Source organism: Platichthys flesus, chromosome 6, assembly GCF_949316205.1.
Source record: "Platichthys flesus chromosome 6, fPlaFle2.1, whole genome shotgun sequence".
Classification (NCBI taxonomy): domain Eukaryota; kingdom Metazoa; phylum Chordata; class Actinopteri; order Pleuronectiformes; family Pleuronectidae; genus Platichthys; species Platichthys flesus.
This window is the reverse complement of record NC_084950.1, coordinates 2,653,053-2,677,062: the sequence shown is the minus strand read 5'-3', so window position 1 is coordinate 2,677,062 and position 24,010 is coordinate 2,653,053. Positions and strand designations below refer to the sequence as shown.

The window sequence follows — 24,010 nt, the reverse complement described above, 5'->3', positions numbered from 1 at the left end:
GCTAACCAGCCGTTAATAACTTCTCCCAGAATCCTCCCTCGCTGTGTTTACAGATGATGGCTCCTGCAGGCTGATTTCACAATTACGTCTTTTACACTAAATTGGGCACAATGGGAACAGGTCTAATGATGGTTTTTCCCGGTGGTGTCTGTTAGTGCACTCAGCTGCCACCAGGGGTCGCCTGCCTCCTGCAGATCTTCCATTAACACATGTTCCAGCAGCAGAATCGGTGGATGTCTGGATTTAAAATGAAGCAGATGCTCCACATTTTAAAATTAAGAGGAAACAAAGACACAGTTGTGAGTGTTGTTGTCTCACATCTCTGTTTTTAGAGGTTCGACAAAGAGTGATCAGTCATTTTAAACCAATATTATAACAAATGGCTTCGACCTGCTAAAACTAAAGTTAGACACAAGACAGGAAGTTGCCCAGTTCAGCCTTAAAAACTAAATCTCAGGATTTTACAGAACAACAGAAAAGGCATTATTCTAATAAAAATAATATAGTAATAATAATTCCTTTCATTGATATCGTGTTTTTAACAGTTCTTGAATATAATGAGCAATGACAGAAGCCCCAAAATGTTTTAAATGTATATATTGATGTTTTGGTTTGCTCAGTGTCCCATCCACTAACATGGAAGAAGCAGGAAGTGTAAATAATGCTGCTGAATATGAATGTTATGGTTTACAGACACTTGGGCGACACCACAGGAGCCGTATTGTGTCGTGTTATGTTTTTTTAACGTAGTTTATATTACCTTTGAAGACGTGATCCCTGTTTACTTCAATTGCACTGACTACTGAAACTCCAGAAGTGTTTTGTGGACTCAAGCACTTCACCCCCCCCCCCCCCCCCCCCATCGACAGTCAGTGTTGGAGTAGAAAAAGGCTGAAGTCTCATCATTTGGGTGAACTCTCCCTTTTTGCAGCAGAAACCCGAGGCTCTTATTGTGAAGGCGCCTCCGCAGCGCCCCTGCTGGTTGCTGCGGGTTGACGCACGGATGGAGCGCGCGCTGCGGACGCAGTAGAACATTTCACATCACGGAGACGCACCAGGGAGAATCTGAGAGAACCCGCTCGTGTCCTGCTCGAGCCCCGCAGCCTCCACAGGCCCATGGAGAGCGGAGCCGCGCTTGTCCGCACCGGGGGCGCGTTGATCGGATGCCTTTCGCCTCAGCTGCGCCGTGAGGTGTTTTCCATTCTGGATTAATTGGTTGACCGATGGCTCCCAAACATGCGCTCCTCTGCCCCGGGGTCGCAGGGCTAACTGGGGAAGGAGACCCCCGCTCCTCTTCCTCTTCCTCCTCCTGTTCCTCCTCCTCCTCATGGATCCTGGACGCGGGGATGCTGGCCGTCCGCACGCCGAGCACCGCGCACAGGAGCCGGGCGCTGGGTGGGATGACGGCCCGGTGCTTTGTGTTGGTCGGCGCGGTGCTGATGCTGATGATGCAGAGCTGCTTGGCCGCTGACGGTAAGACGAGGCTGCTGCTGGTCTCAAGTCTGTGATGGTGGCCCTTCATTCTGTGTGTCTGCTCAGATCACAAGCAGGAGGATCTGATGATGTGTGGATGTGTCTCCTTGATGCAGATGTTCGTTAGTGTGGGGCAGATGTGCGTTCATCACACTTTCAGATGTGTTGTCATTTCGATGGAGCTGCTGTGCTGATCTGAGCGCTGTTCTTTTATTCTTATATAATAGGTTAATTAATGACCTTTGATTTGTCTAAATACATTTTAAATATTTTGATTTTATGCGTAAAACCATCGGTGTAGGCGCGCAGGCCCTCATGGATGTCACGTCTCCAAACAAGCAGCCAGGACGCACGGTGGACCGCAGCGCTGCGCTACGACGCACCGCAAAGCACAGCACCGCACCGCACCGTACCGCACCGCACCGTACCGTACCGAAGCAAAGCACCACACCGCACAGCAACCCTCATCCACCGCGGCAGCTCCTCTGCATTAAAGAGGAAACTTTTCATTTATTCAGAGCTGAGGCTCGAGGTCATCAGACTCCAACGCGATCCACAGGAGACGCGTTCACATCAGCATCACAGATAAATAATGAACCATCTCCACGTCCTCATGAGCCAAACTGAGAAAACACACAAACATCAGAAAGGATTGAGTCTCGAGTCCAGATCTCTTACAGAAGAAAGAATCATAATTTAGATTCAGTTCATCACCTTCAGACCATTTACAGCTGATTTTACCAATGTTTCCATATTTTTATTGAAGAGACAGGTTTTAACAAGGGAACATATTTCAGGTTATATGTAGTTAATATATTTAATGTGTTTTTAAGCTCTGAAGGTTCTTGACTGGACTGAGTAAATCTGGACTGGTTCTGTTTGTCATTTACATTTCATTCAGAATTGATCCCACCTTGGAGGAAGCCTTCACTTGGACCAAATCCACAAAATGAAAAGGAATCCTACTTCATACTTTAATAATTGGACCTGATCAAATCTACTGAGTTTTTGTAGATATCAAACATTTTATTTGACAGAATAACAAACCAAAAATATGCATATTTATTTTTTTTATTCAAATTCTATATATCTGGTTGTATTTGTGTTTTCCTTTGATTTCTAGTTTTCAAGTTTATGGTTAAACTTTAAAATATCAAATCTCAATTACAGTCGTTTGTCTTAAGTGTTTGAAATCAACATCTTTGGAATCATTGCCTACGATAATCACACAAGTGTGTTAAAAAAGAAGAGTTGAGAATGAAAGTATTTTGGAGACGTTTTGGGGGGGGGGGGGTCATTAGGTCATTTTACAGAGAAAAGGTTTCATTTGTGCGATTGTGTTAAAACAACAACAGATGTTTTAGGGGCTGGTGGTTTCGCTGGAGTGTGTGTGTATGTGTGTGTCTGTGCTGTATGTGTGTGTGACAAATATAGAGTGTGGTCAAGAAGTCACATTGATAGGAAGTGATCCTTTGTGTGTCTCTGTGTGTGTAGTTGTGTGTGTGTGGGTGTTTTCTTTAAGAGATCTTCATCCCCAGTCAATCGCTGACATCTATTGGTCCACGTTGCCATGGGAACTGGTCTGCATCCAGCACTGGTTCTCTCCCAGTGCGTCTGCTTCGGTCCCTCAGGGGATGGAAATAACCTCTGAGTCAGAGTCGGGTTCGAGTCCCTCGCCTGATGACACATGGAAACGCTGGGAAACCTGCGGGAAGTCAAACCTCCTGCTTCTCTGCTCTTCAGCGTCCAGTGCTCTGCTCGTGTGTGACTCCCCCCCCCGCACGCTGTTGTTGGAATTAATCATCATTTGTGTACGTGACCCCCCCCCCCCCCTCCTGTAGCAGACACAGTTTTACAAAATGGTCAGGGAGGCCGGAGCACGGCGGCTCGGCGTCCAGCTGTCATTTGGATTCAGCTGCAGCGTCCGGAGCTCCGGGGAGAACAGGCAGAGTCTAATTTGTTCCTAATTAACTTAAGGAAATTGAAAGATGGTAGTCTTTTGTCTTTTGTTTTTATATCTGTTAACAGAATAGAAAAACACCAAATACTTCTAACTTTAAAACGAACACACTCCAAAGTTCCCTCAGACGGTGGGTGGAGATTTGATAAATCGTATCGCTGTCTTGTTTAGACGTTTCCAAACGAGTCCGGCTGCAGTCGCACTAATTAACGTAAAGGTGAATGTTTTCAAAAAGCAGAAATGATGCACGACTTAATGATTCCTTTGATATTTAGAAGAAGAACCGGTCTCGTTACAGGCTGAGCACCAGACAACGTGTTCACTCGAGGCCGACCCCCTGCGGTGTAACGACCTGGGCGGGACTGGGAGTAACTGGGAGGAGATTGAACGTCCAGCCACAGCATCGTTGATAAATCATCTGCTGCCTTCATGTGGAGCGATCGATCGTGCTGATTGGCTGCAGTGAAGCCTGCCTCCTCTCGGCCTCCTGTGGTTTCCTGGGGACCGAAGACCCCAAGGCGAGAGTCTGATTCAAAAGTTTAGTGTCCTGTGAAGCATCGGAAGGAAAAGTGATGTTAACACAGTTCCAGTCGTTGAATTGGGGGGGGGGGTAATTAGCCGGATTCAGACGCTCACTAAGGCTGAATGTAAATGTGACGTCAGGGTCGATGCACTTTCAGCTCAAAGTCGAAGGTTTGGCACCGAAATAACCTTTTTTATTATTTATTTTATTCTTGCTGCCTCACCATCACCCTCGATGAGACGAGGACATTCAGGTCTGTCGCAGCATCAGAGCTGATTTGGAACCAAACCTGGGATTCTGCAGTGAATTATCCAAAAAGGGATGAAACATATGAATATGTATCTGTTGCAGAGCTTCATTAAACCAGTTGTATCGTGTCACCTCCTGTGTTTGTCGGTTCTCGGTTCTCGCTGGTCCCCGGTGCCCTGCAGCTCGGCGCTCCTGTTTAATGCAGGCGGAGCGTCGGGTGTGATGCCTCTGGAAGCTGTGATGATGGCTGACAGATGTTGAGAGCACTTGCTCCCCAACGAACCGGCTTCATTGGATGTCACTTCTCGAGGATCCTCGCTTGGGCGCTCGGCTCATTGGTTCGGGAAACTCGGACAAATCGAGCGAATGGCAGCCGCCGTGTTCAGACTCAACAAATCACATTTCCCCCGAGATCCGAGCCAAAAGGTTCCAGAAGCCACAGTTCACTTCTACTCGATTTATGTCACGTCACACCGTGTCTATTAAAAAACGCTTGTGGCCCAAACTCTGGTCGATGAGTCACAGAGCGACATGAGATCTGTAAATAATCAATTTATCAGTAATCAATCAGGTTTGTTCTCAGATATAACGAGCATGTGTTCCGTGCTGGTTCTCTCTTCCAGGACGAACTCGATGATTACCAGTTGTGACTCTATTTCTATATTTAGTTGGAACGTTCTGTAGAGCTCCGAGCATCAGGGTTGTTTCCATGGTTACCTCCAGCATGGCTCAGGCGGAGCTGATTGAAAATAAAAGAGACGCATGAGGCTGGTCCAGGGTTTTCAGTTCTCTAGTGTGATCATAAAGGTTTCTCTTTGAATTTAAAAGTTCTGCAAAGTTAAATAAAGCCCAAGTAAAGACACCAGTACTTCTGGGTTAGTGTGATGTCATGTGAGGGGGTGCGGTTCCTTCCGGATTGAATCACAACACAGATTGTGGATCCCGAGCTCTTCACTCGAATCGTTGGCCTGCTTATAGACACATTAGCATCAACGCACAAGTCCAGTTAACGTTACACAAAGTCTGGAGGCAACACACTCTCCACACGGCTCTGGTGTGGCTGCATGTCACCTGAGAGGAAACCGTCGCTCTGTGTGCTCCTCTACATGCCACAACTCTAGAAACAGGGAATCTTCCTGCCCTGCAATAACAAGTAAAAATTATAAAACAAATGAATGAATTGAGTCATTAACAGATATGCTTTTACTGTGAAACAGGAAGTGATACAAATATTTAATTTCCACTGAAACTGTGTTGAAAGATCATTAGGATAATAGGAAAGTTGTGACTCTGCATATTAAAGTTAAGTATACATTAAACTGTTAAGTAAAATTTGATCTTCCAATTTGCCTCATCTATAAAACAATCCTCTCATTTCTATCTATGCTTTTTTTTTAAAGTTCTAGGCACCGTAGCTGAATTAAATATCTGATAAAACCCAAACGATACCCGACTCTGGTCATGTGACCATCACGATGCCCCCCCAGTGGTTAATAAGTTGATCCTAAAGTATGATTTAAACAGACACCTATTTATCCTTCCACATTATTTCATCTCCAAACCACAGATCAGATGATTCAAACCCAGCTGAGCGTGAGCGCTGCTTCTCTATTGTAGAAAGTTAGAGCGTTAGCAGCTGCTTGTTCTCGGACATCAGCTGTTTGCTTGGTCACGTTGTTGCTCTGTTGTTTTCTCCGGGGCACGAAGAGCTCAGGTGATCAGAGGGGTCGAGCTACGTCCGACTCCATCCAAGGCCAAAGATGTAGCTCGTGGTCCCAGAGGACGGACGTGGAGGGCGTGGGGGGGTCGAGCACTGCATCATCGGCGCACACGCTCTCTGCATTAAAGCGTCAGCGGCACTTTTTGAAAGGCTCTGCGTCTCTGTGCTGCTTTGATTGAGCAGCAGAAAAGAGAATCTGGTGGAAGTTTGGTGAATCTGACAATAGAAAGTATTTAAGTCACATCAAGGACGCGGGTGAGGATCTAATGAGCTGTGGCAAAGACATTTGTCACAATAATGGTGAACCACTCCGCTGGCACGCCCACTGTTACCAGGCAGAAACACAGAGGAGCAGCTTGTTGTATGAGTAAGAGAAACCAGAGTGATATGATCGAGCCAACTCCCAGTCTGACTGTGAACACAAAGACACACAGACACACAGACACACAGACACACACACACACAAACACGTGTGTCTCTATGACTTCAGAGGACATTTCATTGACTTACATAGATTTCCAGGAGACATACCCAATCCTTATTGTAGTTAATACTTGTCTATCTCTAACCTTGACCTTAACTTAACCTTAACTTAAACCTGACCCTAACCTAACCTTAACTTTAACCTTATCTAAACCTGGACTCCACCCTCAAATGTTGTTTTATCATAAAGGTGACTTGGTTTTTTTGTCCCCATAAGGAAGACAAGTCCCCAAAATGTTCATAAAAGGTTTAGGTCCCCACAACACCAGTAATACCTGGAACGCATACACACACACAAACCTTCCAGAAATAGATGACTATCTCTAGAGTGCAGCAGAACGAACCTGAGCGTAGCATTAAACCTGTGTGTGTGTGTGTGTACATTCGAGTCAGGCAAATTGAGAAAGACTTGAACTCATCCAGGGAGCGGGACTCATCTGAAGAACTGTATCTCCTCAGCTTCAGCAGGTTCCTTGGTACAAACCAGGCTCTGCTCTAGCTCCTCTGGATAAACGGATCTCATGATCTTAATTAAAAACACTTTGTATTTCTCTAACGTGCCGCGGCTCCGAGAGCTAGCGTGTTTTCGGAAGGTTAATTATTTTCCGACGGTCCCGTTAGAGAAGTGCTTTGATGTGCGGAGCTTCTTTAACATGAGAACAAGTCTCGTGTTCAAAGCTCAGTCATGTGTGTGCACGTGGTTCACCGTCTGCTTCATGCAAGGTGCTGTGTGTAGTGTGTACATCTTAATGTGTCCCCAGGGAATTCACAGCACGGACCTTTACATGCAGAACAGCACTGAGCAGCAGGCGTTCAGCTTGTATGTGTAGCATGTGTGCGTGTGTTTGTGTTCATCGTGTTCACCTCCAGATGTGTAATGTGAGAAAGCTGCAGCATTTTAATCACTGTGTCCACCGATGAACCTTTTCCTCCATTAACGAGGGGAAAGAGTGGAATTGATATTTCCCGACGGGTGAATCAGCCTAATTACACAATCTAAAAATATAATTTCTCACTTACTTCAATGACGTCATGAGAATGATAATGATAAACTTTATGATACAGCACTTTTTAAAACGCAGTTAAAGTGCTTCACATGGTTGAAACAGGATAAAACCATTTCAGGGCTGAGGCAAAGAACCTCGGGGAATCATTTACATTAACATACAGTATTAAAACAAATAATAATAATAAGACACGTTATCTATTGATGCCTTTCAAGGTCACCTTACAAGGTAAAGATTTAAACAGAACCAAAAATAGCAATGCAGATAAATTGAAGTCCCTGTAGTCGATGCGTTTCGGTCGATGTGCTCCGCCCCTTTGTTCTCCACACGTCTACCTGCAGGCAACCACAGCCTGCTCAAACGTGATTGGTCCATCTAGAAACCAGCTGTTTGTCTCTCACCCACAGATTTTGCTCATTCACGTGTAGAATAAAAACAAAAACAATAAATGAAGTGGAGAAAAAACCCTTTCCATCCAGCTGATCACAAGCTGACATGTTTCAGATGTGGGGATAATTGGATAACGAGCAGAGGGTCGATACATCGTTCTTGTTTGCTTGATTCATTTTTGCAGAATCTCAGAAACATGAACGAATCCTCGGACAGAAGCAGCCATGATGTAAAAGTAGCTGATGACCCAAATGTGAAACATCACTCACATTAAATCACAGCTGAATCGCACTAATGGATAAAATACACATCCAGATGCTGTTAATGTTTTTTCAAGGTCACAAAATCGATTTCATATCAGAGAGTTGAGAGGAATGTTCGATGCCTGCCGGGGGTTTGAGCTTTTAGTTCCGTGTCGCTGCTCGATCCAGTGGATGTGAAAAGGTTTCGACGAGGGGACGTCCCTGAACGGCCAGCAGGTGATAGATCCCTCGACCCTCGTGATGGAGGCAGCTCGCTGTGCCTGGTGATGAGAGGCGTGGGGGGGAAGTGATAAACCTGGAAGAGGAGATTTCCCTCTGGAGCCGTCGGGCTGGAGGTGGACCGACGACGAGAAGCCAGAGCAACAAGTTTCACAGCGTGAGGAAACTGGAGTAAAGCTAAAGAACACGTTCGTTCCTCAGTTCAATATATTACACAGACAACACCTTTTTTCAAACTGAAACTGGGTTGGCAGCAGAGATCATGTGTTTGTGTTCCCAGCTTCAACACCAGTCGACCTGCATCTCTATTTTAATCCTGAGATGTTTGATTCCTTTTGGTTTTTCATTTTTGCGACAGTCACGAGTTAGAAACCGAGAACCTCCAGCTGTGACCTCAAGAGTCTCTCACCCGGACGTTTGTGTTCTCACGTCCAGTCGCTCTGGAGAATGTCTGAAAGCAGCTTATGATTCTTTTTGTGATGATCTCAGCGTTGAGATGGATTTTGTATAAAATCCAGGATTCTAAATAACCGTATTAAAAGATGTGATGAAGCACTTCTCCCTAAGAGGAAAGGAACATATTCAATATGTTGACATTTTTTATCAGGTCAATACATGAATAGTAATGAACAACACATTATCCCTGTAAATAATTGTACAGAACATATAAACACGTTATATAACTGTGTTGAACAAAAAACAGAAATAGTTGACAGAAGTTGATCTATTCAGAGACTTTAAATCCAGACGGAAACAGAAGCTGAAGAAAGACTCGTCCGTCTTCTTGTCTTCAGACTGTGATGTTTGCTTTTCACTCAGCGACGTCTTTGTAGAATCCTTCCTTCTGTAAAAACAGAAATCTGAAAAGAGAAGAAGACGCGTCGGGTGATTCATCTCGTTCTGTCGCCTTCAGCCTCAGGACCTGGGAACAGACAGATTTATTTTCTCTTCTGTCACTTAACGAGGTGCATTGTTTTTGTGTGAACTCTTTGCTCCTCTTCTTCTTCTTCTTCTTCTTCTTCTTCTTCTTCTTCTTCTTCTTCTTCTTCTACTTCTTCTCCTCCTTCTTCTTCTTCTTCTTCTCGCTCGCTTGGTCCCAGGTTGTTTCACTGTTCAGAAGACTGAAATGAATATTTAGCGGCTGATATGTTTATTTACTTAAAGAATAGTTTGGAGATAATTCCTAAGATGTCGGTATACAAACACTTATGTTACTGAGGCTCGATATTTTACAGTTTGACCACAAACCTTGTGATAAGTAACTATAAATCACTGACTATATAAAGAATGACGACACCGACAGTTCTTCTAAAGTGAAGCCAAAGCGTGTTGATCGCCCCCTGGTGGCTGCCTGCAGCATAGGTCATAAACCGTGCCTCCTCCATGTTAGCAAAAGGACGGTTTCTGTCATTTGAAGTCGTTGTTTCCATCGGGTACCTGATGAACTGGTCGAGCTCCACAGAAAAACACAATCCTGTCGTGTGACGACTGTGTTTGAAGAATCAATTTGTTCAGATGAAACTTGTGCAGTAAGAAGTTATCTTGCTGTGTATTTCTATCTGGATGAGTTCCTGGTTCCCCACAGGAGGTTGTTTCAGGCTTCACACGGGCCAACAGGCCGACAGCGGGGAGTTAACGCCGCTGGAGCATCCGAGAAAAGAAAAGCAGGGGAAGAGGAAAAGAAGCAGCGAGAGACAGAATGAAAATGTAATCAGCCTCAGACTGGGAGAGGGAGAGGGGGAAGGATTTATATCTGCTCGGCCTCCTCTCCTTCAACTTAGCATGTATCACTGCAGCTGCTCACCTCTCTCCTGTGTCCCATCACTCACCCCTCTGTGTGTGTGTGTGTCTGTGTGTGTGTGTGTGCGCCTGTCTGTCCAAGTGTCTTTCTATTTGTCTGATTTGTCATGTGGCCTTGAAGTCACAGTTGTGTAACAGACACATTTATGTCCCTTCCTGTGTGAGGATGCTGTTGCTGTAGTAATCGTCACTCACTGCTCTTGTGGGCGAAGCCGCAGTGAGAACAAAAGATCATTTCAGTTTGTGTTGTTGTCGTTTTGCACGTAGAAATAAATTAAGATTAAGATAATCAGTGATGCTACAAGAACAAACTGCACCAGCTGCTCTGGATGTGAATGTGCAAGTCTCATCTCTCCTGATGGTGGCTGAGCACAACAACGGAAACACAAGCTCAAAACGCCTCAACACAAATGTCAAAGACACAACACGACCGCAAAAGCAACAACTCGACCACAAAAGCCAAGATGCAAATTTAAAAGCCACACAACAGAAACAAAATCACAACGGAGGCAGCGTCACAACCAGAACAAATCAGTCTCCGCAGAGAATTTGATGCTCGACTATTCGAGTGTAATGTTACAGGTCCAAGCGATTGTGTTTCGGTTGTGCTCTGGTTGTGTGTTGGTGATTGTGGCTTTTGTAGACACATGAGATATGAGACTGAGAACCTCCTGCTCGGCACCAAGCTGGAGACAAAGAGAGAACTAGCTTCTGAACATATCATTTAAAGACACAGATACTTTGCTCGTACATTAAATGTCAGTGCTTCTTTCCACCCCCCCCCCCCCAACATCAGTAGTGCAGCTTTGCCTGAATCAGCCTGTGTCTCCTGTAAAGCTTTTAAAACAGCTGCATTCACACACTCCTCACATCTGTCCCCTCTGCACAGCCAACACACGACTTCCTGTTGTACACAATCTGCCTAAATCCTCATTTTGCTATTAAACCAGAAATGGACAAAACCAAAAGTTGTAACAGAATCAGCCTTGAAATCAGTGAACTTGTTTACAGGAACATGGTTATTAATATTATTTAAATCATCTTAATGTGTTGTTAGAGCAGCTGCAGTGCTGCTCTCCTCATGTCACCCCCCTGTCTCACCAGAGCAGCTCCTGTTTAGCTCTCCTCTGTTTCCATAGAGATGTTTGAAATGTTCTCTTTGCTCATTTGTGATGGAAAATATGAAATTGCAAATAAACAGCTTATCCCGGGTTTGACCTCAGCCGGGATTTTGGTTTATTATCATGTGAACTCGGTGCGTGTAAATAGCAAGTAAACCAAAGTGGACACAGGAGGGTGATTCAGGCCACGGGACGTTTGGAGGATGGACACGGGACAAACGTCCTTAATGACACTGAGTCGTCTCTAAAACCTATGAAACATTAATCTGCTTGTGATTCATGGATCTGGACTCGTAGTTGAAATCTGACTCCGACAATCAGCTGCATTTAAAGGAGACATTTGATGTTTCTGTCCTCTACTGTGTTATGTGGGTTTTTAGCAAGGAGGTTATATTTGAACATCGCTTATGTTTGTTAGCTCCCAGGATCACCCACAAATAAATAAATAAATATTAATAAACACATTTTAGAGCGGATTAGAATAAATGGATGGATCCAGGGATTTGTTCTTCACTGTATTGGACGTGGAGAGATTGAGGAGGAATTAAATAAATCTGTGATGTAGATGACATGAGATTAAATACATATTATATTTAATGACTTGATAAAAAACTGTTGTGATCGATGAGCCTGTCTCTGATTGGACGAGTGCAAAGGCTCATGGGAGCTTTAAGCGTACTTGTTAAATGTTGCTTTTTAGTCGTTATATTAGAAATAATGTGTTAAAGTTCTGACTTGTTTGGTTTTTGATTGGCTCCAGCATCTGTTCATGGGAATAATGTCAACGTTAGAAGCTCCATAAATCCTCGCGTTGGCTTCTGTGTGAAATGTGGTGCGGGTATCGAACCAAACTCTTTGTCTCAGTCTTCTCCATCTACACGAGCTCGCCACAATACTTAGAACAAGCCAGTTTTATAACGTCTTTGCTTTAAGACATTTTATTTCTCTGCTCCTCGTTAGCGTCTCCCTGCGTAAACGGATCTGTTGGTTTGGACGAGGAAGGAAATTGTTCGCTTACACACGGTTCTGACCCCCCCCCCCCCGCACACTGCTATGTGAGCATCAAATATTCATAGCTGTGCATAATCACGCTGTTCGAGACCTAGTTAAGGTGTCAGGGAGCTGAGAGCTGCTTCCAAGCTTTGAACCACTGCAGGCTCAGACGTCTGGATGAAGCTCAGAGTGGAGACCAGAGCCTCAGAGGCTTGATGAAGCCGGAGTCTGACCCTAAAGATGGAGAGATGAAAGATGTGTGTCTGGTTTGTTTTCTTTATATTGTAGGAAGGAAGTGTGGCAGTCTGTGACGTCCCCTCCACTTCCTAAAGCTGAAGATATTGATCTGTTTGTCTATGTGTGATGTGATTTTTATGGTTACACAACGATAACGTTCCATCGGCTTCACTGCAGTTTAGAGACTTAATTGTCGTCGTCTCATCACCACAGTGATCGATGTGCGACAGGTTCAGGTTGATGAGGACCACGGTAAATCTGATTGATGACATACTCACACTAAGTATATCTTACAACAAACACACACACACACACACACACACACCACAGGGGACACAGTAAAGGGCAAACACAAACCAGGACCAATCACATTCACTCAGTTCACTCATTGGATGATGCACAGTCACATGATGTTTTACTAGAAGATCAATACACACACACACACACACACACACACAAACAAACACCCCCCCCCCCCACAAACACACACATTATTTAAAAGTCATCAGTCAAAGTGCCAGAATAATTCATTGTGATTATGCTTTCGTATGAGGTTCTGTGTGTGTGTGTGTGTGTGTGTGTGTGTATGTGTGTGTGTGTGTATGTGTGTGTGTGAGTGAATGTCTGAGTGTGTGTGAGTGTGCACTTGTGTTATGACATGAGTGTGTGATGTGTTCTCTTTTTGAGGGTGTACTTGAGTTAATTGGAATTCATAAGTGAATTAGGGCTTTGAACTTGTTCTGTCTTCATGTGTACTGTGTGTGTGTGTGTTTGTGTGTGTGTTTGTGTGTGTGTGCGTGTGGCATATTTGTGTGTCACACTACAAAAAGACACGTCCTCTTTCCTCACATCCTCCAGAGGAAATGTCTGTCTTCAATAATTTGAAGTCCTAAGAGAAATGTGTCAGTTTCCGACAAACAACACAAACACAATTCGAACCTTCAGTGTTTGTTAATACTCGACATAGAGAAGTTTAACCTTACAGTAATAAGTTAGATATTGAATTATTCCTCATTTATCAGTTAGTTGTGTTAATTCTCTGTGATGCTCACGTCTCTTCATATGAGGAAGTTGTTCTGTTCCTAATCTTCTGACTCCTGTCACCTCCTAAATTCATGCGAACAAAGCATCTATACCTCAGGGGACGTTTTTTGTTTCTCCTGCAGTGAAGCGCTTCCACCCCCCCCGACAGATTGTACTTGTTATTTCTGTGTGGGTGGAAAACATCTCCCACCAGTGACCAGACCCAGTAAGAGACGTTCATTTGGGAAAACACAGTCGGAAGTCGTACACACAGATATGTCTCCAAATTGAGGGATATCTTGCCAGTAATATTCTTTATATTTCAGAAACGTGAGCTTCTAGCATCTTTAACCAGAGTCTGGTTCATTTCTGTGAACCCACACGTGCTCGTACTGGACCCGACCCGATTAACCCTGAGTCAGAGCCGGACCTGGTGACATATATACCTCGACCCGACCTATCACCCACGGTTAATCCCACAGCCGCTGGTATCTGACGGGCTAGGTCCTCCTGGTCCGGGTGTGGAGCTGTGTCAGGAGTCAGAGCTGCTGTCATGGCCTCTCACTGACATTCATATAAACTGAATAAGATGTTAAAATACAGAACAATCATTTCAATTTGTCAAGGAAGCTTTGTTTTCACCCCCGTCCATTTGTCTATTGATGGAAGGATAATTATATTAAAAATAAACTTTATTTGTAGAGCACAATTCATGCAGGATATACAAATAAAAGCAAATAATCATAACAATTATAATCAAACAGTAAAAACAAGTAAGATTGAATTTATATTAACATCTAGGTACATCTATATAGAACAATGCATTTATATAACTCCAGTTACAGCATCTTAAAATATAAAACTCTACAATAAGTAACAACCTTCATGACAAAATCTACAAACTCCCCAAGACACGCAACCATCTGAATATGAAGCAAACAGTACTTCATAGCTGTACATTCAGTTGGAGTCTTTCCAGTTCTTATTTCACATTTAAAAACTAAACCCACCAAGTGACCAGAGCTGCAGAAAAGGTTTCTGGTCACGGCTGAAACTCTGGAAAGATTCTTTCTCTCTTTTTGAACTGAACTTTCCGAGTCGACAGATGAATCCTACGAGGTTTCACCAGAAGCTTTGAGAAACCTTTCAGACGTGTTTCCTTCCTCCAGCGGGGGAGTGGAGCTCGAGCAGAACCTCCAGTGGCTCTGTTGATCCTCTGGGATTCGACCCCATGCTGGAAAATACAGATTCAGAGGTTTGAGCAGAAGTGAGCAGCACTGACCCAGGATCCTCGGAGCGTCTCTCCACTGCTCGGATTCAAGAGATGCTCCACTTTCCTCCATCCTCTTTTCTCTGATGTCAAACTGCAGAGACAGCTCGTTAGGACCCCCCCCCCCCCCCCAACCTTTCTCACTCGGCTCCTGTCTTCTGCTTTAATTATGTTTACACTGTGCCCGCTGCATTTGCTCAAATCCATTTAGTCGCATTTAAATCTCATCCTGCTGGGGCTGTGATACATTCTGTCTGTAGTGTGAGGTGTGTCTGTGTCTGTGCAGGTTCAGGTTGTGTTCCTGTGTCTGTTGTATGAAGGCAGGATGACAGGGAATCTGTAGCTGGTGCACATCCAGTAAATTAACACGGGGGGAAATAGGGTTTTGTCCGAGACGAGGTGGTAAAGGCTAAAAAAGGACAAATCCTTTGAGATCAATTCACACAAACGCTGTAAACTTCACGTGCACGGATATGAGTCGTGGAGCAGCAGGTTGTCTGTGGGAAATGAGGCGAGTGATGAGATCTGAGTCAACACAAGTGTGTGTGTGTGTGTGCTTCTCCTAAATGTAGGTGTGTGTTTCTTTTTCCGGGACTCGTCTTGTCTACTCTGTCAGTGCTGTAGTTGTGTGTGACAGTTCCTTTATCTTCCATGTTTGTCTTTGTGTGTGTGTGTGTGTGTGTGTGTGTTACTCTGTCTCTCGGTTTTTGTGTGTGTTGTTTGTGAAGTGGAGTAAATGGGTTTAGAGAGATGATGTAATAGTTTTTGTCTCCCTGTGTGTTCCTCTCCATCCAGCTAAAGGCTTCGCAGCTCAGTGTGCGGCAGACTCACACTGCACATTAGTGTGTGTCTGTGAGTGTGTGTGTGTGTGTGTGTGTGTGTGTGTGTGTGTGTGTGGTGAGCAATTTCACTAGATGCATCTTGTCATTAAAACACAGGAGGTTACTCAACTTTGCAAAACCATAATCTCCAATAGTTTAAAGTTGAGAATTAAAATACAAAGTGAGGCTCTTTGGTTTATTTTGAAAAGTGTGCTGGGTTGATTTCGGTTTTCCTTGATCCAGTTTGGTGTAAACGGGCAAAATGAAAGTACAGGGAGGCCAAGTGGTGTGTATTTTATCAGCCATTAACCCATTACAGGCCATAAATAAAGTTAAATTAGCATAAGTGAGGCTGACATCACTTATTGCTGAGGAGAAAATGGGTGAAATCCTTCATCCTGAACCTTCCTCAGTGTTTAATGTAACAGAGCTTGATCTTAAAGAACAAAGGGAATCTTGCAGCTTAATACAAACTAGTACAAACACATTTGTAATATATATATTTTTTTATTTCTTAACTGGGCTTTGAGTTTTTAGTATCAGCCTCTGAAGTCGTCAGCTTCCATGAGGTGCAGGCAGCGAATTCAATTATATATGAGATGGAATCAATTGACCTTTGCTGCTCCCACTCTCCCCAGTGAGCTGGGAAACATCTCCATGATGAACAGAGGATGATGCAGTGACTGCAGCCGCGGCTCAGACAATTAAACCCCAAAGCGATGTGCCTCAGATAGTTATATATACTGGAGAAGTGAAGCCATGACAGAGGAAACCAGTGTCCAGGATTGCAGACGAGCACACTGGCCAGCAGGGGAGTGTGGAGATGACCTCAGCCAATGGAGGAGCGGTATTCTATTATCCAATCACCTGGGTCGATTTTTAAAAAGTCTACAAATCATGTGCTTAGGTGAAAAAAATATTGTTATTCTGGAACTTGTGACACCCAGCCGTGTTTCAGGTGATCGTCAGACAGCGCAATAGCAGCAGAGTCCAGATCGGTAGTTGTTGAACACAGCGGTAGCATTAGCTCCACCCGGCTGGGGGTGGGGTGGGGGGTGGGGGGGTGGGGGGTGGTTAGAGAAGTGTTTAGAAATATATGCAGAGTCTGTCGCCTCGCTGCCTCAGCTCCTTTCTCAGCTCGTCTCCACACACGTACAACTAATCTGCAAACCTGCTGGAGATCCTGATTCTCTCAAATGTGTTCGTGAAGCTTCTCTCACAGTTTGATGAAGGAACCAGGAGATGTTGTTGTTCCTGTCTCATCCATCATTGAAGTCAGTGTTTTGTTCATGTCTGACTGAGCGACGCTTCGGTTAATGAGCCTCTGTCTCCCTCCGTCACTTCACTCTTCACTGGTTCCACTGAGCTGCGTGTGCGACAGACACACAACACACGCAATCAGACGTTGAGGTAGAGAGTTGTGTTTCCATCCATTATTCATCCTCTTGAGGGTCGTGGGGGAACTGGAGCAAATCCCAGCCGACACTGGGCCGGGTACACGACAACACTGGGAGAACGTGCAAACTCCACTCAGGCCCAACTGGGAATCGAACCTTCTTGCTGTGGGGCGACATTGCTAAAGCAGTGTGTCGCGTGTGTGTGTCTGTTTACGTCTGTGTGGGACGATGGACACAAAGTGGAAGTGGAGTGTGTCTATTTTTACTCCATGAAAATGTGTGTCTGTCTGAGTCTTCTTCTGCACCTCTGAATAAATGTCTGCTGGCTCCTGTGTGTGTGTGTGTGTGTGTGTGTGAGTGTGTGTGTGTGTGTGTGTGTGTGTGTGAGTGTGTGTGTGTGTGTGTGTGTGTGTGTGTGTGTGTGAGTGTGTGTGTGTGTGTGTGTGTGTGTGTGTGTGTGTGTGTGTTGGCAGTGTCAATTAAGGTCTGTGTGCTTGTGCGCCTACACGTCGCAGCAGCCAAGGATGTCTACCCTGCTCTGTTAATGCTAGACTGACCTACCGAGAGGCCCAGAGCGAGTCACATGACTGCGTTGGCCAGTCACACGGGAGGCAGCAGCACAGATGAGGCGCCGCGCTGCCTTCTGCTCGTGTGTGTGTTTGTCTTAATTACTGCATGACTGCGTGCTGACTTCCTCCTGATACACTCACCTCCGCCTGAGCCACAGACTCAGTGAGGCTGGAGGCCGAGCACCGGCACAGACTCTCACAGTGTTAATGAGAGAGAGAGAGAGAGAGACGGTGGGGCGAACAAGGAAACAGTCTCAAAAATACTTTTCAAGGTTTCTGCATCTAGAACCTAAATAATTTATGATCATCCGAAAGGAATGATGTCATATTGAACAACATAAGATCAGAGATCTGTGGCTCGTTCTCACAAAATGTGTTGTGCTGTGGATGTGGTGTTCTTAGGGGCCCATCTTAGCACAGGGCCCCTAGGAAATTGCCCTCTTTGCCTCTAGCTACACCCCTGACTCTCAATCCCGTCACCAAATATCTTTTCATATCTTGATATTAAATGTTTCCATAGCGGCAGCTTATCAGTGAAATTGACCTTGTGTCGCGTACAGAAACGTTTTTGTTGGAATAACAAGTTTTTCCATGAGATGATAATTTATCCTGAGAATCATAATCACCTGAATCAAACCTCTTTACGCAGCGTCAGCTCACTGGGGTGGAACTCATCTGCATAACATCTGCAGTTCATGATAATTCTTCTCCACTTGATTAAATATCAATGTTGTGTTCGTCATAATCAAGAAACAGATTTATTTTTAAAAGTCACAATTTAGCAGGTTCAATTAAATCTACGAACATTTTCATGAAACACTATTTAGATAATTGTCTGAATAACGCGACCTAACGACCTGGAACTAAACAGCAGGAAGACGTTTATGTGGGAATCGATGTAGAAAGAAGTCATCTGAAGACCTGGTGGTTTCTTCAATCCAATCAGGCTCCTCGTGATTCATGGTCGGTACCAGTGCCTCATTTGTGTTTCCTCACTGGGACCAGACCTCACCCCACATGTCTGGTTTACGTTTAACTCTCTGCACGACTCTGGCAGCGCGTTACGTTATCCTCCGACTCGAGTCCAAACTCCCAAACCAAAGATAAACGGGGGGGGGGGGGAAGAGTGGCTGAACTTCACGTGATACTGGGACATGGGATGGAATTCAAACTTGAGGAAGCACGGGTCACGTTTGAAAGAAACAATGCCCCCACTGCTCACGTCTGTCCCGTCCTTCTCTGCAGAGCAACCGGTGATGAGCACCTCCTCCCCCTAACCAAGCAGCCAACTAACTGTGGAACTACAGGTTTTCAAACGGTGTAATGAGTCTAACAATCAGACGCCTGACACGTTGAAGCCTCCCAGTGATCCAGGCAGCAGCAGGGGGGGGGCAGCATCAGTCAGGCAGCAGCCTAAATGATGCCAGACTCTGCCAGATGCCTGACGCCTGCCAGAGCAGTGCAGGGGCGGCGAGCCAGGCAGATAGAGACCAACCAAGTAATAAGAGATCTCCCAGCAGACTGGTTTCCTGTTAGTCAACCTATAAGGTGACGTTCCCACTGCACTGCCAACTTCCTGACATCTCAGTGATGCATTGTGGGAATAATCTGCCCCTGCTTTGTGTGACAGGTGTATTTGTTCTGACCTGAATCACTTGAACTGCACTTTGTGTTTTTGTGGAGCCTCCAGTGTAAGAGAGGGAGAAGTCGTCTGGAAACATTTATCTTTACATTTGAGATAAAAAGGTTTATTTTCTTGATTCAATTTTGGTTTTATTTAGTTTTTTAATTATTGAGAATAAAGTTAATTTCCTTCATTGACCAAACAAAACATTTGAAATCTCGAAAATTAAATGAAAAGAAGCAGAGAGAAGAAGAATCTTAATAAGACATTAATTAACACAATTATTTTACAATACAGTTTATTACCTTTTGCCAGTTTTTATCGGCCAATACATTGTATATTCAACTTTTTACTCCCTGCTATTGCTAACGGCATAAACACCCCGTAAATAATATCCATATTAGTCAAAGTACAACATTTTCTCAAAGATGATTTCTGTAAGTTAAGGTAGTTTTCATCACATTGATTCATTTCTTTCTGTAAGTTTGGTCGATAAGCGACGTGATCGATCCTGATTGTAATGTTTTGTATATCATAGGATGTTGTTGTGTAATATCTGGACAGTAGCTCTATGGATCAGAGCAGAGAACTTACTATTCCTCATGTTAATGCATCTCACATGAATAAATCAGCTTTACATTTCCAGTTTGCTGGATCTCAGGGGCACCGAAGAAACTCCATCTGAGGAAAAGTGTAATTTCATAAGAAGCCTTCAATACGCTGCCATATTCCACACGGGGGGGGGGGGTATATCTAGATTTAGGTCACTCTATAGGACTCTCATCAAACAGAAGGCGTATCAGTCTAATTATAATCTTCAGAGGAGGTTTACTCTTATTTCTATTGGTGACAATATAAGTCATTTCAAATGAAAGCAGATATTGATCTTACTTTTATTTAAATGTCGTCTTTGTCGCTTGTTTCGTGAAGCACACTGCTGCGTGTAATCCCCCAGTGATCATCTTTTTATTATGATAGATTAATAAACAATTTATGGCTCCATTTATCATTCATGTCTGAATTGTTGCCACCGTGTGTTAAGCCCCTCGCATGCGTGTTTTCATCCCGTCATTAAAATCACTGTCTGATGCTTTTTATCTTGAGCAGCTGATTCCACCGCGGCTCTGGTTCCATCCGGGAGATTGTGATCGTTGTCGTTTATTCTCAGTGCAGAAACCAAAACATGTGTTTGCTGCTCACTTCCTTTTATCAGCAGACATTATTCTCCTCCGTCTAATCTTCTCCTCCATTTTATTAAAAGACAGGAATTCATTTTGCGCTCCGCTCGCTCACAGAGTCGAGAGTCGCTGCGTGAAATTGATCTCGTGTTTGTGTCGATAGCGTTGCGTCTCTACAGCTGTGAGCTCGGGGGGGGGGGGGGGGGGGGGGGCAGGATGGACGTCACTCTCTGTTTCCTTCTTCATCCCTGCTAATGGTTTCCACAGCATCCCTGAGGTTGCCGTGGAGACGCAGCCCAGCTGAGATGGAACCCATGATTTACTGAGACCTAGAAAAGTGTGTGTGTGTGTGTGGGGGGGGGGGCAATTATTCCCTTGGTTCTTCGTCCTTGAGCAGCTTGACACAGCAAATCTTCTATTTTTAGCCCTGAATCGACCCAAACACCCAGAATGTCCGACTTAAACAGCCGTGAAAATGACATTTCAGTTTGACATTTACTGACTTTTTGTGCCGCCCCACTCACAATCACACACACACACAAAGACACACACACACGCACCCACACAGATGAACACACACACTCTCCAGATTCATGAAGACTGGATTACCATCGGCTCTCGGGTTTCAAGAAACAGGAGGAAAACAGGAAGCACATTTCTTTAAATTATTTAGTCTCTAAGAAATATTGTATTGTTGCAGGTTCATGTTTGTATTCATATTTTATTAGAGATTCTTCTCAGTGTAGATTATAAATAGTCAGAAAAAAAATGTCTCTTAATATGTCCGGATTCTTCTTGTTTGTTCCTCTTGACTTAAAAAAACATTTATTTAGTGACTTTAGCTCATCACTTAAAATGAATTCATATAGATCAATGACCAGAAGAAATGTTTCTGATTAAATCAATCAATGTTCCACTGTCAGGGTCGTCCACTAACCAGAATATCAATCGTTCGATTCCCGGTGACTCATGTCTGGATTCTGATGTGCCCTTGGGCAAGGTATTGACCCTGAGTTGCCACTGACGGCTGCACCGGCACAGTTTGAGTGGTGACATGAACGAAGAGCAGCATGTGGCTCGGACTGCAAAGCCTCACTTTACCACAGAAGAAGAACCTCCATTATGCAGCCCCACTTGCAGCACCTTCCTCGAACAGGCTGTGTAGAAGGGTACCACGAACAATATGAGTGTGACATCAAGTAGGCGTTTGATTCCCTGCGTGTTTGTGTGTGTGTGTGTCTGTGTGTGTCTGTGTGTGTGTGGGTTCCTTTCAAACAAGCTGGTGATGCAATTTAAAGAAACTGAGGTGATTCAGACGTTAGCTATTCCAGGCATATATCCGTTCTTCTGTCAATCAATTCACTACGTGTTGAATAAATTGGCATTTTGGTGTTTTTAGAACAAGAGAAATATATATATATATATATATATATATATATATATATATCACTATCACCTTGAAATGACCTAGCTTCAGATGTTATGTAACCGGTGAAGCTGAAAGTGAACGTTTGTTTTCAGTGTCGAGCCGTGATGCTCTGTTGTCAGGCAGATTTCCTCACACTCCTCCTCTGAGTGTCACTGAGAGAAAACAGACTAACATTTAATCATATATATATAATATAATGTTATGATACCACACTGACCCACGTCTTCCTCCATCCGTCCCTCTGAAGACGAGTCCTCCACCTCTGTGTGTTCTGTGTCCCTTCCACCGTCCTCCATTCATCTCACTTCCTGACCAGCCGTCCGTCCAAGTCCTGTCCTCCTCTCGCCTCCACACAGACAGATGGACGCCCTGAATAGACCCAGGAAATGGTTCCTTGTCCATCCTGACTGGCTTGGGACCATCCTTTCTCCCACTGACTCTCGTATCACCAGTATCTGAGCGATGGGACTCGCCAGCAGCAGAACTCCCACTCCCACTACAAAGGCTTTGTTACAACGAGGCAAAACAAATCCACTCATTTCATAAAATTGGCAGCGGGAACAAATATTTCACATTTCCTCCATCGTCAGAGAACCTGCTCACGTATTTAAAACATGTTAATATTTAACAGGGCATCGTTAAGCGTAGTCAACATTTTACCTCAATAGATTATCACACATACAATAATGGAAATGTCAATAATTTTGCATATATTTGCTCATAAACCCAAAATATCTCTGTTTGCAGAACTGACCACCAGAACCAGCATTGATTCCAGTCTTTTTATTGTACAGTATCTTATTCCTCCATTGTCACACATTCATACACTGATGACACAGACTCATGAGCAATCATCAAACAGGAGCAGGGAATTGAACCAGGAACCCTCTGGGCACTAGATGGCCGCAACCTCCTTAGCAATTAGCAAATTCAATTGTTGTGGGTCATGTGACTCTCTCTCTCTCTCTCTCTCTCTATCATGCGAGATATGAAGATGGAAATAAAATCAAATAACATTTTCTAATCAAATCAAACCGTTTATCAGGTTGGTGCGTGTCCTGACTGCTAACACGGAGGAGGCGGGTTTGGCTTCACAAGTAGGAACTGTCTTGGGTTAAGGTTTGCAGCACAGTCTGGTGTGCTGCAAAGACCCCCCCCCCCCCCCCCCCCCCCCGCTTCACTTCCCCCCCTTTGGCTCCACAGCGCCCCCCCTCTTCCTAACCACCTGTCCGGCTCACAGTCCCGGTGGCAGCAGAACCGTCGCCTCTCGCTCGGCGGAGGAGGGAACAAGTCGTTCACTATTGTGTTACCACAGGCACCTGGGAGCCGCTCGGCTGAAAGCTTGTAGTGACCTGGCAGAGCTTGACAGGGCCGGGTTGGCATCCGGCGAGATCCAGCAGAGCATCATCGGTGGACTCGGCTCCAGCTGGCGAGGCCCTTCGGTCAATGCACAACATGGCTCCGGTCTAAAGCCTCGTGGAGGGCCAGTGGTGGTTTGAGCACCGTAATCTTCTCTAAGCTGAATGTTCTAACACGGAAATGAGCGACAAACACACGTCCTGAGTGTTTTGTCCAAACAGATCAAAGCAGGTCAGTTCTGCTCTGATCCACGTTTATCCTCCTTATATCCACTATTTCTCTTCTACTGTCCATCCCTCCATCCATCCCTCCGTCCCTCCGTCCATCCTGTCCAATTTAGTTCTCAGTGGAGCTTCTTCTCTCCCAGCGTTTGGTCAGAGGTCTGGTGATGGTCACATATGTTGCGCTCAGTCAGAGCAGGTGGTGAACTGTGGGAGGAGAAAACGCTCAAACCCAGCAAACAGTGACACATATGGTGCTTTGATCCATCCCACTACCTTCTGATCCATCCATCCATCCATTCATCCATCCATCCTTCATTCCATTCATCCATTCTTCATTCCATTCAGTCATCCATCATTCCATTCAGAAGAACTGTTTCCCAATGGGTTTCCTATAGAAGCCGATATAGTCGATTGAGTCAGAGGTCCTGTAATCAACCCTGTTATATTGTTATTCACAGCACCTATTGGCTCGTTAATGGAGTGAGTAAGTGCTGAGTGACTGAGATGAAACATGTAATTAGGGCAGGAGTAATGAGTTAGAGGTCAGTCACCCTGAACCTTGGCTTTAATGTGGTGGCTGATGTCTGTAATCTCTACTTACTTAAACCTAAAGCAGCTTAAAAATAATGCAAATTACAAAAATGGTTCAGTAAACTAAAACTAGCAAGATCGAGTGAA

General features: G+C 44.5%; 1 protein-coding gene across 2 annotated transcripts in view; it reads left to right on the top strand.

Annotated features, from left to right (window-relative positions):
- Positions 1 to 1,073: 1,073 nt before the first annotated feature.
- The window catches only part of kiaa1549la (KIAA1549-like a), a 76,490-nt gene continuing 53,553 nt past the window's right edge, over positions 1,074 to 24,010 (top strand). For both annotated transcript variants that reach the window (XM_062390881.1, XM_062390880.1), the window contains exon 1: positions 1,074 to 1,473. In XM_062390881.1, the coding sequence (XP_062246865.1) occupies positions 1,224 to 1,473 (250 nt within the window). In that variant the 5' untranslated portion in view covers positions 1,074 to 1,223. The remainder of the gene's footprint in view (positions 1,474 to 24,010) is intronic.